Source organism: Sitophilus oryzae, unplaced genomic scaffold (assembly GCF_002938485.1).
Source record: "Sitophilus oryzae breed Bouriz unplaced genomic scaffold, Soryzae_2.0 scaffold_85_pilon_pilon, whole genome shotgun sequence".
In the NCBI taxonomy this organism is placed as follows: domain Eukaryota; kingdom Metazoa; phylum Arthropoda; class Insecta; order Coleoptera; family Curculionidae; genus Sitophilus; species Sitophilus oryzae.
In genome coordinates, this window is record NW_022147483.1 from 3,589,458 (window position 1) to 3,608,194 (window position 18,737).

The 18,737-nt window shown below is 34.9% G+C and overlaps 1 protein-coding gene across 1 annotated transcript in view; it reads right to left on the reverse strand.

Annotated features, from left to right (window-relative positions):
• The window catches only part of LOC115890149 (low-density lipoprotein receptor-related protein 2), a 159,243-nt gene that overhangs the window by 29,205 nt on the left and 111,301 nt on the right, over positions 1-18,737 (reverse strand). The window contains exons 24-30 of the mRNA XM_030910308.1: positions 15,062-15,479; positions 13,527-13,843; positions 13,050-13,301; positions 12,783-12,944; positions 9,084-9,424; positions 8,746-8,888; positions 3,268-3,440 (exon numbers count right to left, since the gene is read on the reverse strand). Of these exons, the coding sequence (XP_030766168.1) occupies positions 3,268-3,440; positions 8,746-8,888; positions 9,084-9,424; positions 12,783-12,944; positions 13,050-13,301; positions 13,527-13,843; positions 15,062-15,479 (1,806 nt within the window). The remainder of the gene's footprint in view (positions 1-3,267; positions 3,441-8,745; positions 8,889-9,083; positions 9,425-12,782; positions 12,945-13,049; positions 13,302-13,526; positions 13,844-15,061; positions 15,480-18,737) is intronic.

An 18,737-nucleotide genomic window follows, 5' to 3' on the forward strand; every position in this document is an offset into this window, starting at 1 on the left:
AAGCAGAATCGTGGTTAAGAAATTACCCAACTTTTTGGAACACCCTGTATGATTTTTTAAAAAATTTCAAAATATGTAAAAAAACCAAATAAATTATACTTGTCCAAGCGTTTTCCCGAAAGACTAACAGTTTTTTAAATAACAAATATTGTAATATTTGAGGGGCGTTTTCACCCTCTTGGAATTTGAGATTCGAGAAACCCCTCCTTATCGAACCTCTACACCCCACAGTCAATCCATTTGCCAAAAAATCAGCTTTAAACGTCAAGCAGTTTAAGCAGAATCGTGATTACTCAATGGCCATATTTTATGAAACACACTGTATAAATTTATAAAAAATCTTAAAATATGTAAAACAACAAAATAAAATATACGTGTTTAAGAGTTTTCCGAAAAACTCACCGGTTTTTAAATAAAAAATATTTCAATATTTGAGGGATAGTTTCACCCCCATAGAATTCGGGTTTCGAAAAATCCCTTCTTATCGAACCTCTACACCCTAAAGTCAATCTGTTTTCCAAAATCAGCTTTTTACGTCAAGCGCTTTAAGCAGGATCATGATAATCAATGACCAGATTTTTTTTCGAAACACCCTGTTTTTAACAAATCTTAAAATATGTAAAACTATAAAATAAATATACGTGTTTAAGCGATCATTTTCGGAAACTTGACCGTTTTTTAAATAAAATATATTGTAATATTTGAGCTTTTGGTTATCACCCTCTTGGAAGATTAATTTCGAAAAATCCCTTCTTATCGAACCTCTTAACCTAGAATCAACCTGTATGCCAAAATTGAGCTTCTTACGTTGAGTGGTTTGAGCAAATCGTGATTAATCAGTATGTCTCATTTTTATTAGAATTTTATATATTAGTATAGATTAAAGTTAGATTAAATTTGTCAAAAAAGTATCAAAAAGTCTGTTATCGTACGAATATCTCCGTTGACGGGCTGGAGTAAAAAATTTACGGATGAAAAGTGGCGCAAAAATGCTATGACTAATCAGAGCGCCGTCGGACCATCGTATCAACGGATAACGGATGCATGAAAATCAAGCTTTATAGTTGGTCTAACTGATTCCTACAAAAGTTGTATAAATCAAATAAAATTAGAACGACACTGATAAACCGGAATTTAAGTCGGCCATATTTGAAGCCCATCGCGGTGTACCTAAGATTTTGATATGCTCCTTCCTTAGTCTTCTTATTCAAAGTTTCACCCTCTTGGAACCGAAATTTCGAAAAATCCCTTCTTATCGAACCTCTACACCCTAGAATCAACCTGTATGCCAAAATTGAGCTTCTTACGTTGAGTGGTTTGAGCAGGATCGTGATTAATCAGTATGTCAGTCACTTAAGGATTTTATATATTAGTATAGATTAAAGTTAGATTAAATTTGTCAAAAAAGTATCAAAAAGTCTGTTATCGTACGAATATCTCCGTTGACGGGCTGGAGTAAAAAATTTACGGATGAAAAGTGGCGCAAAAATGCTATGACTAATCAGAGCGCCGTCGGACCATCGTATCAACGGATAACGGATGCATGAAAATCAAGCTTTATAGTTGGTCTAACTGATTCCTACAAAAAGTTGTTAAATCCTATGATATATTCCTAGTAAAAATATACATATATACAGGGACTACCTGATAACTACCAGTCATCCAGGACTCTCTGTAAAATTAGTAAAATGGCGCTTATCATATCATATCATCGTTTTTACCCTTTAAGGAATTTAAGGAATATATCGTCCTATTGCTGCGAAAAGTCACTAACTAACATTTTTCCGAAAAACCAAATTCAATCACTAACTATGTTTTGAATCGGAGAATCGATTGCAGCAAGTCATTAACTACGATTTCTGGCTATTTATGTTTTATTTTAATACCGAATAGTTACTATAGTCTATAAAATGAATAACTTTGAATTTTGACCGTTATTTTTACCAACATGGTAAATATCAAATCCCTCTATCCAAAAAAGTTACTGATATTCTTTAAAATGAGTGCCTGAACGAATCAGATAGGTAACTCTTTTACTTTCATGAAATAGAAAAAGGAAAATAATAAAACAAGTGACAGTTCTTCCCTCTTCTTGCAAAAGGTGTACTGTTATTTACCTGTGAAACGTAACTCTGGCTCTTTCTTGTCGCTGTGGCTTTTAAACTTCGACGCGAAATGTCATAATTGACAAAGTACAATGTCATCAGCTTTTGACATTTCTAAATATCAGCCCAATGCCGTCTCTAATAGAACAGCCTAGGAGCGAGATTTATGACGTCACGCAAGTTAGATTTGGATTAATAAATATGTTGTAGAATCCATGGAAAACATAATTATTCCTCGTATTTTTGGTTTGTATTTTAAAAATGATATATTTTACATGAAATATACATAATATACAGTTAATAAATACAATATATACCATACCTATTTATAGTGCATCAAATACTTTAAGTAGAATAAACTACTAAACCATACAAATGCAGCAAATGTTTTACAATATACAAATAATGAATAGGTACATAAGATAATGGGTAAAATGTAAAATATATTTTAAATTTTGGGATTTGGAAAATCGATCTAATTCAACAAAAAAAACATTCAATATCTACTAATAGTGATTATTATTATTTGCATTACAAAAGTAGTATGTATATTTTGAAAGCTATCAATGTTTGAAAAATTTATATTTGCAAATAGTACAATATCATAAAAAAAGGCGTCAGCGATGGCTATGAAATAAAGATCGCTGTCATTTTATATGTAAAATTATTCTAAAATTTTTTGATTTTCTTGGGATTTAGGTTCGGGAAAAACGCTGATTAAATTTTCATAATTTTTTTTTAAAAAAACAGTTATAGCTAACGTTTATATTTTGAAGTTGTTGTGTCATATGATTATTTATTTTATTAGTCATATAATCCATAAAATTACATATACGAGGAATAATTATGTTTTCCATGTATTCTACAACATATTTATTAATCCGTAGTATCCAACTAGAGTGACGTCATAAAATTCTGTGGCTGTTCTATTGGAGAGACGGCATTGCATCAGCATGGCCGCAAGTTGCTAACTTAATAAAATTAGCACTAGGAAAGCCCGCGGGAACTGTCAAATTCAAAGTTAATCGTTACTATAACTATAACATCTTTATGTAATGCAATTCTTCTTTAGACGCGTTTTTCTCGGAAGTAATAAAAAGTAAGTTAGTGACTTTTGGCAGCAATGGGACGATATGTTAAATTGATAAAGTGACTCTCTTACAGCAATAGTTGGTGTCTTCATCAGAATTATCACCGCAATCGTCATCCCCATCACAAGCCCACATTCTTGAAATGCATCTTCCATTAGCACAGTAAAATTTGCTCGAATCACAGCTCAAATTCTTCGAAACGCACATTCTACCTTCGTTCACTAACTTGGTGTTATCATCACACCTGAAAATATAAGAAATAAATAATATTTCATCAAAAATGCCAAGTCAAAATTATATTTTAAAAGAACATTATCATTATTAACACGAGTATCATAATAGTAGAGTATATCTCCTCAAAAATACAGGAAGTCCTAGATGCAATTCACGGCTGGTACACACTGGAACAATTAAGTGTAAACCCACAGAAAACCGTGATCATACCATTCACCAGAAGAAGGAAAACAGACAAACTGAAACCGCCCATTCTTCTTGGTGAGACAATTCCGTTTGCGGAGGAAGTTAAGTATCTAGGATTAAACCTGGACAAAAAACTTAGCTGGACCTCTCATCTGGAAAAAACATCAAAAAAGGCTTGCTATGCTCTATGGGCATGCCGCCGAATTTGTGGTAGAAACTGGGGATTAAACTCCAAAAATATGTACTGGCTATACGTGACGGCCATCAGACCTATTATCACGTATGGTGCAGTTGCCTGGTGGCAGAAAGCCAACCAAATAACGGCAAAGAATAAATTGTCGAAACTACAACGACAAGCATGCTTAGCGGTGACTGGTGCCTTGCATTCCACGCCGTCAAAAGCTATGGAAACCCTACTCGATCTACCTCCTCTGCAAATTCTTTTGGAAAGAGAGGCGAGATGGGCTACATATAGGTTTCTAAATATAGCACGAGGAAGCCAAGGAACAATTATGTTCATACAAAACCGGCTAGTAGAAGAACTACAGTCGGATGAGATTATGGAAATGATCTCGGATCTTACACCACCAGTCCAACTCTTGACGCGCACCTACAACGTCTGATATATGGTCACTCTCGGTTTGGCATAAAAAATGCGAAATGTTAAAAATTACACGTTGTGTAAGTGATTTAACCTAAAAGTGCCCATACATTTTCTACTCATCGTGATTTTTGTGTGTGTTTTTAAGACTCTAACAATTCATCAATAAAAGCTTTTAAGTGGAGTGTGTTTTTGGTGCTATGCCTCATCTTTTTGTTGTGTTCCTGGTGGAAAGGATAGTTACTAAGGATAGTTATTATACTAGGCAGCCTAAAGTGTCCGGAAGAGCAAGAAAAGTGGGTATTTTCGAGTTATAAATCAAGAGAATTTTATTGAAAATATCTTTAATAAATTTAAAAAATAATATTCTCCCCTGATGGTATTAATGAAAACTGGACAATTATGTTTATTTTATTCATATTGTGGAATCTCCACTCCAAGTGTTGCTGGTTCAGCTTCGATAGATTCAAACACGTAAGTAGGTATTATGATCTAGGGAAAAATAAAGAATATGTATTAGAGATCACGAAAAGATTATTATTTTGAGTTCAAAATTTAAAAAGATTTTTGTAAAGACAAGACTGATACAGTTTAAAAGAAGAATGTGTTTTTTGTTTGATAATATATAATGTATGTTAAGCATAACATATATTTGTTCAGTAATTTTTAATGAATAGTATTGATTATTTATAATACCAAATTAATATCAAATATTTAAGTGATGGCTGAATACAATATGAATAAAATAACAATAAAATTGAGGTATATTTGCATAATACAAAATTAAGTTTTTAAGAATAAAGGTGTTACTAAAAATACTAAGAAATTCATATTTCTTTGTTTTAATTGGTCTAATGTTATTTACATTTTACGTAAGAATTATACCGTATCATCGAAAAAATCGGCGTCTAGTTGGTTTGAAATGAACATCGATGACGTTCCCTAAAAATAACTGTACACATAAAATAATTAACTAGAATTTTTACAATCTTGGAAAATTTGATATTCTTGAACCTTGATTCTAAATATTCTAAATTTTTTGATTTTCTTGGAATTTAAGGTTCGGGAAAAGCTGCCTTGATTGATTTTTTCATTATTTTTATTTGGTTTAAAAAAAAACGGTTCGGCTAACATTATAGCCTCCATCAGTGTTAGAATCATATGAAAAAATAGTGTCGAATATAATCCAAAAAAATTGCATATAAAATATTCACACCACGCACATAATGTTTACTGCATTACTCCATAGTCAATGTAGATAATTTTAGTGTTAAGAATAATAATTTTAAAAAATATGTGGTCATCTTTTGATAAGTTTATATTAGCTTTTATTAATTGCAGTAAACATTATGAGGTGTGAATTATATTGTATATGTAATTTTTGGATTGGATTCGACACTATTTTGCCCCATATGACACAACACTGTGAAGGCTATAGTTAGCCGAAACGCGTTTTTTAAACCAAATAAAAATAATGAAAACCCAAATGAAAAACTTAATCAGCTGTTTTCCCGAACCTAAAAAATCCCAAGAAAATCAAAAATTTAAATAATTCTTTATATCATAAAAATGCCAGCGATCTTCATTTCATAGCCATCGCTGACGCCTTTTTAGATAATATTGTATTATTTGTAAATATAATTTTCGAACATTGATACTTGCAAAATATACATAATATAAATTTTGTGAATGCAAATAATAATACATCACTATTAGTAGATATTAAATGTTTTTGTTAAATTAGATCGATTTTCAAACCCCCAAAATTTAAAAAATATATTTACATTTTACCCATTATCTTATGTACCTATACATTATTTGTACATTGTAAAAACATTTGCTGCATTTGTATGGTTCATAGTTTATTTACCAAAGTATTTATTACTATAAATAGGTATATATGTTGTAGTTATTAACTGTATATTATGTATATTTCATTTAAACTATATCATTTTTAAAATACAAACCAAAAATCTGAGGAATAATTATGTTTTCCATGTATTCTACAACATATTTATTAATCCGTTATATCTAACTAGCGTGACGTCATAAATCTCGCCCGTAGGCTGATCTTTTAATAGAAGGCACTGGACAAGCATGCTTAGCGGTGACTGGTGCCTTCCAATCCACGCCGTCAAAAGCTATGGAAACCCTACTCGACCTACCTCCTCTTCAAATTCTTTTGGAAAGAGAGGCGAGATGGGCTACATATAGGTTTCTAAATATAGCACGAGGAAGCCAAGGAACAATTATGTTCATACAAAACCGGCTAGTAGAAGAACTACAGTCGGATGAGATTCTGGGAATGGTCTCGGATCTCACACCACCAGTCCAACTCTTGACGCGCACCTACAACGTCCTGTTTCCGAATAGGAACGAGTGGGATAAGCCGGGAAACGGTTTATTACATGCGGAAATGTGTTGGTACACGGACGGATCCAAAAACGAAAAAGGATCTGGCGCAGAAATTTACTGCAGCAGTCCAAAGACTGAGATCTACCACAGTCTTGGAAAACACACCACGATTTTCCAAGCTGAGCTATATGCTATTGAAACCTGTGTGCAACTGCTGGTAGAACAGCAATACACCGGGAAAACAATATGCATATTTTCCGATAGTCAAGCCGCGCTGAAAGCACTTGAGGCAACGAAAAGCACGTCTATGACGATTCTTCATTGTAAGAAACTACTCAATATACTGGGAGATAGGAATAAAGTGTCGCTAATATGGATACCGGGACATGTCGGCCTAGAGGGAAATGAACGTGCTGATTCCCTCGCCAAAATTGGTGCAGGCTCGCCATTCGTGGGCCAGAACCGACACTTAGCATTCCTAAAAATCTCGCAAGAGAAGGCTCTGTGAATGGGTTAGGAGTGCGACATTCCGGGACTGGAATGACAGTCCCGGAATGGAACATGCCAAGAAAATCCTAGCAGGGCCATCCAAACATAGAACAGGAGAACTCCTAAAGGCCGGTAGGAATGGAACGCGTGTGCTCACTGCAGTGTACACGGGCCACTGCCGGCTGAGATCTCACCTACAGACGACGGGACTGGTGGAAGACGCCGAATGCCGACTCTGTATGGAAGATGACGAAACAATGAAGCACGTTATGTGTACCTGCCCCGCTGGGAGCACGACCAGGTTTGAGATGTTTGGCAAACCCATGCTAGACCTATCAGACCTAGGAGACATATCGCCCTCAGACATAACGGCCTATATTAGGAGGCTGGGTCTTGAGGGTGAACTTTGACGCTCTTGTAAATTAGAGCGCGTAGAAACTGAGCCACAATAGGCCCTCGCGGCCTCAGTGGAGGCTCCCCCCATGGGACCCACTCTTAGTCAATACAATACAATCATAATAGTATATTATTCAACGAGCATATAATGGTGGCTGTTATTCACGCGGATTAAGTTTATGACATGAGGCGCAGGCAAGTGTCATAAATCATCCAAGTGAATAGTGAATAACAGCCATTATATGCGAGTAGAATACTATACTTTATCCAGGACTATCAAAAAAATTTAAATAATATTAATATAAGTTTTTATTTTTAAAAACAACTTTTGAAACCTCCCATAGATGAATGCAAAAAATAACATTGAAAACTTTTAAATCGAATTTTAGAGTAGAAAATGAGGGAATTTTAACATTGTTTCTTCATAATGGTGTTTAATAATTTGTTTACATGGCGAGATATATTATAAGAGAATGTTTAAGGAGCAAAAAATATTTTAAAAATCTCGTGACAAGAAAAACAACTTTTGAAACACCCCATAGATGAATGCAAAAAGTGACATTGAAAACTTCAAATAGCTCTTGTTTGGAGTTTGGATCGAGATATCCCAGGAAGCGGTGAATAATGAAACCATTATTCACTAGTGAATAATGAATATTATTATTATTTCATAAACTCATTTATAATAGTCAAATTATAGACGAGTCGTGGATAAATTTATATTTCACACACTGAGAAACAATAATAACACTAGCAAACAATAATAATACTTTTAGAAAAAAAATTAAGAAGAAAATCATCATCATTTCCAGCTTGTTCAACCATTTCCAATTATGGTGTAGCCTCCCTCACACATTTAGATACTCTCTTTGTAGTTGGATCCAATAATTGTCGTCTATTATTGTTGGCTATGCGGGCCCAAGTTATCCCTGCTAATTTCCTAATATCATATCCTGCCCATTGCTACTTGAGGGATTTGACTCTGTGGATGACATCGATATCTATTTCCTGGGTCTTTTTATCATATCCACTCTATTCTTTTACGGTCTCTCTTGGTTATTCCCAGCATATTTCGTTCCATTGACCTGCAGTTTCCTTATAATGTCCGTTTCAAGTATCCAGGTTTGGCATGCATAGGTCATGATTGGTAGAACACATTGGTCGAATGTTTTCATCTTTAGATAAAGTGGAATTCTAGATTTGAATATGAGTGAGTTTCTTCCATAAGTACTCTACATGCTAACTTGAGAGGAAAATACTTTTTTATTTTTTTTTTTCTGTAACCTACCGACATTCTGCTGCCCCATTTGGTGCAGGATGACAACTTTGGGCACACCCTCCATTATTTATGTGACAGGGATTGTAAGCACAGTTTTGACGTTTAGGAGAATAAACTTGAATGTCCCTAGGACTGTCTTCCAGGCGTTTTACCTATAAAAATAAATCAAAATAAACATTTTTATATTGAAAAAAAAACACCCTCACGCCAAACATGTTCGAAACAGAGTTTTATAGTTTTAAGCAAATGACTAAAACAAGATTAAAACAAGTTTAAAGTGCGGTCCAGATGTAACGCGTCTTAATCACTCGATTTTAAACAAAAATTTTTAAACAAAACATTTTTACCATTTCTATCATATTAGCTCCGGTGTGTTTTTCAGCTCTGTACACTCCCCTAAGCTGCAAATCGGTCCAGTAGATGTAATCACCAAATATAGTGATCGAGAACGGATATATAGTTGCTGCAACCAGAACTTCTCTGTTTTTTCCATCCATGTCGCTTCTTTCGATTTTTTCCCTGACTGCATCCGTCCAATACAGCTTGTTTTCATCAAAATCGATCGCTAAACCACTCGGTTGAGCCAGGTTCTTGTCTATTATCACTCGTTTTAGTGATCCAGCCATGGTAGTTCGGAGGATCTTGCCAGAAGTGCCGAACTTGCCCCAGTCAGTGTAGAATAAGGTTCCTGTAAAGAAGAAATAAGTTAAGAGTGTATTACGCTGTACTTTCGGGTCGCCATCAGGGAGCGGGTAAAGCGGGTCTGTGGCCGAAGAAAATATATAAATAAATAATATTTTCTTGCCTTTAGCTGTGTATTTTCTCTAATTTCGAAAAATCGAAAGTAGAGAAAAGAATAAAAAGTAAAAAGAAAATTGTTTTGCTTGTCGTAAAGGGGGGAATGTCGTAAGGGGGGCTTGCTAACACATTCTTCAAACAACATCCTAGAAGACTATACACCTGGAAATCTCCTGCTGATAAAAAAGGCCGCATCATAAGGAATTAGATCGATTTTATACTTGTTGGACAAGAACTGAAGAAATACGTGCAATCAGTAAAAACATCCTGGCGCAGACGTTAATAGCGACCACAATCCCGTCGTTATGGATTTCCGGAATGAGAAGATTCAAAAAGATCGCTAAGACGCAACCAACTCCTAGAATCAACACTAGAAAACTGCGGATACCGGATGTACACACTCAAGTGAGTTCCAGGATCGAATGTGAAATGACAAAAATCCAAAATGAAAAACAACTGGATATAATGGAAACCTGGAATAGGATAAAAACCTCCATAACTCTTATTCAGGAAAATGACATTGGCCACCTTGAAACTAATGTGAAAAAAGAATGGATGACTCCTGAAATCCTAGAGCTCATGAATGAAAGGAGAACCCATAAGGCAAATCCAGCATTATATGCTGAACTAAACAAAAAGATTAGAAGAAAATGCAGAGATGCAAAGGAACAGTGGATGACCAAGAAGTGTAGTGAAATCGAAAATCTTCAAGAAAAATACGACACATTCAATTTACACAAGAAGGTGAAAGAAATGGTAAACTGTAACAAGAAACGTTCCACAGCTATCTTACGGGACCAAAATAATGACATCATCTTAGGAATAGAGAATAAACTACAACGATGGAAGGAATACGTAGAAGAACTATTTAATGATAGCAGACCGAACACTCCACCGAAAGCGGATGAAAACATGAACGAAAAAGGACCTGAAATTACCAAAGACGAAGTAATTCACGCAATACGATCCCAAAAAGGCGGAAAAGCAACTGGCCCAGACAATATTCATGCCGAAGTTATAAAACTGATGGCTGAACAGGACAGAAGGGGGTTGCAACTGCTGGTATTCATATTCAATAAAATCTACCGTACAGGGACTATCCCAACGGATTGGCTACGCTCGACATTTATTACCCTTCCAAAGAAAACCCACGCTTCGAACTGCGATGAATACCGCATGATAAGTCTGATGTCCCATGTCCTCAAAATATTTCTCAGAATATTCACACCAGAATTTATAAAAGATGCGAATACCAACTAGACGAAACTCAATTTGGATTTCGCAGTGGCCTAGGTACTCGTGAGGCGTTATTCGGATTAAACGTTATCACTCAGCGTTGCAGAGACATGAATGTCAATGTAATCGCTTGTTTTATAGATTATAGAAAAGCCTTTGACTGCGTTAACCATCAAAAACTTATAGAAGTCCTCAAAACAACCGGAATAGATAGAGAAGAAATTCGATTGATTACAAATCTCTACTGGCAGCAAAACGCAGTGGTTAAAATTGAAGGAACATCGTCAGAAGAAATCACGATTAAACGAGGTGTAAGACAGGGCTGTGTGCTGTCACCGCTCTTATTTAATATATATTCAGAGGCTATCTTCAAAGAAGCTCTAGAAGGAATCGAATGTGGAATTAAGATTAACGGGAAAGTGATCAATAATATCAGGTATGCCGACGATACAGTTGTGCTGGCCGAGAATGAACAAGATTTGCAGAGGCTAATGAATGAATTAGTTCGGCATAGTGAAAACTGCGGTCTCCTCATAAATACCACAAAAACGAAGGTTCTTGCATTCACCAAAACACCTGTGCAGATTCACCTGGATATCAACGGTGACCCAGTAGAGCAAGTGTCTTCATACAAGTATTTGGGGTGTATTGTAAATGATCAATGCGACCCGAAGAAAGAAATTAGAAGCCGCATAGAACAGGCTAGAAAAACATTTATAAATATGAGACAATTTTTCACAAGGTCAGATTTGAGTTTGGAGCTACGGGTACGCATGGTCAGATGCTACATTTTTTCAGTTCTCCTGTACGGGTGTGAGAGTTGGACTCTTGACATATCGTTAGAAAAAAAACTAGATGCCTTCGAAATGTATATTTACCGCCGTATATTAAGAATATCATGGGTCCAAAGAGTTTCAAATGTGGAGGTTCTTATCGAACGAGAAAACAGAAAGAACTCATGCTTACCATCAAAGAAAGAAAAACACGCTACATAGGCCACATAATGAGGGGTAAAAAGTATGAACTTCTCAGATTAATAATTGAAGGCAAAGTCCAGGGCAAAAGATCTATCGGCAGACGCCAGAATTCCTGGCTAAAGGACATTCGTAGATGGTTTGGTTGCTCATCAAACGACATATTTCGTATGGCTGTATCTAGAATGACGTTAGCTATTTGGATCGCCAACCTTCGAAAGGAGACGGCGTCGTAAGAAGAAAGGGGGGAACCAAGCTCTACTCCCATAACCGGTTTCTGGGCCTACCCTTCATCAGGTGGGCTGTCCAGGGGCTGGTTCTCACCGATACGGCAAGCAAAACTTTTTCAATATCAACAGACGATGTCGTAAAGTGTCGGTGAGATATTAGTGCATCTCCCATCAAAAGATGGTAAAGAGCGTTTTTCGGCCCGCTCATATATGAAATGAACAAAATTCTTACAGCTTTAGTGTATATTAATAAATAATATGTATTAAAAATATATATTTGAAAATATATATTATATTTCAGAAATCTGCCTAAGGCTTAGCCCGATCCTGTCGTGTTAAGCCACAGCCAAAATTCCAAACACACGTGCTTTAATTAAGGCTTGACTAAAGTTTGCAGCGCTTCAGAATTTGCCATAAAATAGCGAGCAATTTATTACAAAACCATACAAATTATATATCAATGTAATCACAAAACTTCAATCTATTTCCGTATCGTAACGGAATTTTAAATTATGTCTTTATTTTCGAGAAAACTTAGTCCAAACATAAGGAATATTTTGTTGATGTTTGACCATCAAAATCTTAAAAATAAAGAAGTTGTCTAAAAATGTGCTACAATGCGGATATGGTATAATCCTTTATCTTTAATTTCCTTCTTCATTTGTGTAAAAATACCTTGCCAATTTTACGTAAAACGTTAAATGCCGAACGGTTATTTTGCTACTTTTTCAGACTAGTGAAATGAACTGTTAATTCTTGGGTTTATTATAAACAGAGAATCAAGAAAAAAAGGTTGAAAAATACAAACCATTGCAAGGGTCAATGACTATGGCTCTGGGTCGTTCTACTCTTGTTATCATGACCAAGTCGGAACCATCCAAGTTCATGGCATAGATACTTCTATTCGATGAGTCGGTCCAATAGATTTTTTGTTGGGTCCAGTCGTAGGCAATTCCTTCTGGATTAATACCTGTAATATAAATGTGTTAAAAGTTAAAGTATAAAAGTTCTAAAATATTTTCATATCAGATCTCATAATATTTGAAAAGTTCTGAAAAAAAAATAATCCATGTACCTTTGTTCTTAATGTTGACGATGTTCTTGCCATCTGGCATCGTTGCAGGCATACTGGCAATCCTGGCCCACGGTCTTATTTGGGTGAACAACAAAGTTTGATGCTTGTAGTCGAAGTCGATGCCCACCACATTCGTCAAGTTGCCTATGGGAGAAAATGGTAAAGTTGTCGAATGGGGATCCAAGTTGATGGCTCTTATTTCAGTCCGAGTAGAGAACACCAGGTATTCATCAACAGATTCACATTTTCTTCCTAAAACAAATTCACAAATACAGGTTGCTTAAAAAAAACATGTGCCATCTTTGGTGGGGAGATTTCTCATATAAATAGAAAAGTTTATACAACATTCCCAAACCCATTTAAAAATTAAAACTAATGAGATATGTAAACATATGCAAAGGTGTATTTTAAAATACAGCAAAAAAATAAATTTATAAAAAAAAACAGTGATTTAAGAAAAAAATGTTTTTAGCTTACCATCAGCGGCAATGTGCCCTACGGCACAATCACACTTGAAGGAATGTCTAATATCTGCATCAGCGGGGAAGGAGAAGCACAATTGTTCACAACCACCGTTGCCAAATCGCCTGCAAGAATTACTCTCGTCTGTAGGTTGATTGGTTATGTCGAAAACTGCGATATCCCTCAACTTATCCAAATTTGTTCGAACCCTGGTAGGTATAGAGGTGTTTCCAGGCAATTTAGAAGCTTTAAAAACAGCCTTGAGGTTTCGATCCACCCAGTACACATCGCTTTTGTAAATTGCAATACCCATTGGGTTTGGTAGGTTACGCCTAGAAGAAAGAAATTGAGTTTTATTACACAACTGACTAGATTTTTCAATAAAGAGTATACTATATTTTTATATAGGCTCATAACAAGATAAATAAAATAAACAAAATAATGTACAGGGTATCGCGTTTAAAAAAAACAAAAAAGTTTGACACATATTTCGAAAATGACAGCTCCCAGTGAAAAACTAGTTACGCTACTGAATTATACGTAAAAAAAATCGCCCTATATTTTAGGAAGTAAGAGGGTTATCTTGGGTTTCATAAAAAAATAGCAAAGTAATGTGAAAACCACATCTTTATATCACAAATAATCCCCCTTTAGAACATTTTCTGTAATGGCAATGGCTGGAACTAAAAGCTATACTGTGCGAACAAACACTAGAGGCGCTGCTTGTCATTAAAAAGTTAACAAATATTCATCTGTTTTTTAAATATGTCGATATTTTGATTTCATTGTATTTTGTGAATATTCGGTGTGTGACTTTGACAATTTCCTCATTAATTACTGGTGTATTTGTACTTATTCTACCAAGTACACTTTATTTTAATTATTCATATTTAATTGCCATGACTTTTTTCGACCGAGAACGCAAAGCTGCGAAGAAGAACTATAGCGTTCCTAATTGCGACAACAAAAATGGCAGATTTTTTCGTTTTCCAAATCCTCGGAAAGATTCGAATTGTTTTGTACATTTTTTGCAGTTTATAGGTATGTAAAATACATAATTTTTAAATAACATCAATAATTGTTTTAATTTTAGAAACGTTCGATCGAGTATTGATATAAACAATTTTTTATTGTGAGAAAATAGGTATATTATAATTAAATTATATGTTATATAAATTACAATTTTTTATTGTAATTTTTAATATAAAATATAAATTTAATATACCAATTTCGTTACAATTAAAAAAACGTTTCTGTAATACTCGAAAAAATTAAATTAAATATATAGGGATCGATATTTCATGAATTTAGTAATTTAGTGCGCGAGCAAACTCAAGGGGGCGCTTCTTTTAATTTCATTTCATGACATATAAGTCAAAATTCTAAATGTTTTGTGCTTTGTAAATGAGAAACTCTGTAAAACACAAGAAAACGGAACACCCTGTATATAAAGAGCGAGGAAGTAAATACTATATCTTCATTCTTATGTGTTCCTGATAGAATCGATGATTTTTTTAGATATTTTATTAAAAGAAAACATCAAAAATTACCTGACAACTTGTCTGCTACCACCACTAAACGAAATCTTCTGAATCATATCCAGTTTTGCGTCAACCCAGTACACGTCATGAGTGTTCATGTCAATTGTCAAGTCTCTTGGATTACTGACGCCCGATGTGATGATAGCCTGCCAACCGGAACCGTCCAAGTACGATTTTCCGATCCGTGGGTACTGTCCGTAATCGATCCAGTACAGTATTCTCTTGATTGGGTTCACTGCCAGTTCCCTGGGAGCGTCAGCTGTCGTTTTGACCAGAACTTTGCGGTTGCTGCCGTCCAACCAGCAGACTTCTAGGTAGTTTTCGTGGGGGAAGACGTTGGTGAAGTAGAGGTTACCGGCTATCCAGTCGATGGCGATTCCTCTGATACCGTTGCTACCAATACCGTCTTTGATTATATGCTGCAGTTCTGGGGAAAAAAGATAATAAATTATTAACAGATGCAACAGCGACAAGATATAGCTTGAAGAGATTTATAAGCAAAGACAGAAAATCAAAGCTGTAATCGGTCTTTCCAAAAAAAAAAACCTTAATGGGTATTTCGCCACTGCACTGCAAGAAAATCTACAAAATAAAATTACAACTTACAATTCCACACATACGAGGCGTTTCGGAAAAAATAAGAAGGATAAGAAAACAATATAACATACGAAATACACTTAGATCCATTTTATCACATACTAAACCAATGAATACTTAACAACAAACAAAAAATGGAATTTACCAAATACCCTGTGAATGCGATAAATTTTACATTGATGAAACATCTAGACCCTTAAATGTTTGAATTAAAGAACATAAAGATTATTTAAGAAAGGGAGATTTTCACAAATCTAAGATTTGTCAGCATTCTTGGGACACAGGGCACAGAATAAATTTTAATAACGCCAAAATTATAATGAAAGAAGCGATAGCCTCTAAAAGAAAAATAAAAGAGGCTTTTTTAATTCAATCTAATAAAAATAAATGTATTGCTCATGCATCTGTAGATGTTAGTAATGTATGGCAATCGCTTCTTTGATTTTAAGGAACAATAGGTACAACAAGATAAATAAACAAAACATACGTAAAATTTAAAAATACAGAAAGTTTGGGGCTTTTTGGTTTTACCTTATTATGTAATTGTTATCAGGTAGTATTTGTTAATTTTGAAGTTTAAATATCAAGTTAAAAATGTCATTTTAACAGAACGTCAACGGTTTCTTGTAGACGTATCTGTTTTAAAAAAGTAAAGTGTTCTCGAATAGTTGAATTTATAGTTATTAACGTAATAAGGCCGATAAACAACAAATAACGGCCGGGCTGAAGTTTGTGATCCGAGGCGATAGCCGAGGATCATAAGCAGCCAAGGCCGTTATTTGTTATCGGCCGTGTTGCGTTCTAGATTTTCGTCATACTGCAGATTTTTAGAGCAATAAACACTACTATTTAATAACAAATTTTATTGAACAATAACACAAGTAAGGATAAAAAAATACATAATGTCTTATACTAAAATTCATTTTTCATGATAATGAACATGGAAATTAAAAGTGCACTTGTTGTTCTTAGAAATCTGTAATCCTTCCCAGGGATTTACAGATTTTATAGAAGAAGATGATGCTACTGAAGAATGGCAAATATTTGTATCCACTAAAGACACATTATTTTTGGAGCTATCATGAAAAAGTTGATTTGTTATTTTCATTCTTTTGAAACTGATTTTTCTATGTAAGTTTCTGCCACTGTTGAAGACTCCCATCCTCCTAGCTCCTTTAGCGATAGTAAATCACCACCATTTTCGGCGAGCATGGTTGCTGATGATCTACGAAATGAATGCCCTGTATAACGTTCTGATTCTCCAAGTTCAAAAATTTTGCAATTTTCTGCGGTACGCCCCGATGGTATGTATACCGACGATTTGCTTAACACACTTGCTTTCTTGTAACCAATGAAAAATTTTGGATTGTCAAAGCTACGAGGACGCAGGTTGATGTATTTTTGCCCGTTTTTGGAATAAGAAATTTCCTATCTTTCTTATTTTTAGTATTTCTTAATGAGACAAGAATATTTTTCTCCGAATCTTCGAAATCATCAACTGTGAGTGACCAAAGCTCGCTGCGCCTACAAGCTCCAAGAATACCAAGCACCAATACAATTTTTCGAGTAACCAGGTGTAATCATCGGCATCCAGTAGAAAATTATTTATGTCATTCTCCGACAGAACTTTGGCTTTTTTTTGGTGAATAACCTTCGTTTTTGCGCCTCAGAAACATGAACAGTTTACCAAATCTATGAACAAATATAATTTAGATGAGTATGATTAAATATCGAAGAATATAATGGCTTTACCTTGATATGTCGATGTTTTCATATACTCTCAACGCAAGCTTCAGCATGGATATCTTTGTCCACAGTGATGTAGGAGAATACATTTCAGACATTCTTTTAGCATAAGCCAGCAATACCGCTTCATTTACGCTGTTTATACTTCTATCCTGCCGCCACTTCAAAAAATTGTCATATTCCTGCTGATATCTCTCTCTGGTTATAGTCGGAAGTATAATTTTGAGTAGCCGCAGCCGCTTCCTCCTGTATTTCCAACGGAATTTCTCGCGACATCTCGCTATGGTCTATTTTCCCAATTTTTGAAAAGTCCAACTGACAATAAATAGTCATTGTTGCAGGTGACACACGTTACGATTACCTTAGAAACTTAACGGCCGCCGGCCGTTATGATAACGTCCGGCGGACGTTATATGCATCTTTTCCATTCTGATTTTGCTTATGTTATAATAATATAACAATATAGTATGACGAAAAATTTTAAATGTTTTTTTTCTTTTATTCTTTGTATTTTTTGCTTCCGACGACGGAAAGAGATAACTTTCCGAAACGTTAAGCATATTTTTTTCTTTGTTAGGCAAATTTGTATTACTGTAAACATAACTTCTGACAAGCAGCGTCCGTTTAGGTTTAACGCAGAGAAGTGTTTACAAAAAATAATTATTTTATTTTGTAGATTTTCTTGCAGTGCAGTGGCGGAATACCCATAAAGGATTTTTTTGGAAAGATGAATCCGCCACATAGGTATAGACATTTTTGTAATCGGTCTACTAAAGGACACTATAAGATGAATTGAGATCTAAAGCTGCGTCCACATTGTTCATGACCCTGCTCGCGCTCTTGCTCCTGATTGTGCTTGCGTTGTTTGCGCTTCCTGTTTGTCGTGTTTCTCAAGATCTTTCGGCTCGCAAGCAACGGTGTCCACATGTAAAATAATTATCAACTATCAGGCCCCAGTAATTCTCAATGGCATTTTCTATTTAGGAAATTAAATGAAGGAATTTTCTTTGTTTAAAATATCGAATAATTATTATTATTTTTTATAATTTTAAAGATTACAATAATTATGAATATAAACTTGAATTTATTTATTTTAACTTTTAAGTTATATTTCAATGGTTTCATTATTTATTTTTACTGAATAAACATTTTAAATTACAACCAGTGCACAGCATAACTCGTATTCAAGCTTTCTAACCGATGATGGTGAGTACTGCCGTCTTTAGTATAACGGGGGCCACGAGTCTGAGACAGCGAAGGGGCCCCTCGAATCTTGGAGGACTTACAAAATCGTGATATTTTGTAGCGGTATTTCCCTGGAACGGTCGCGAAAGTAACGCGG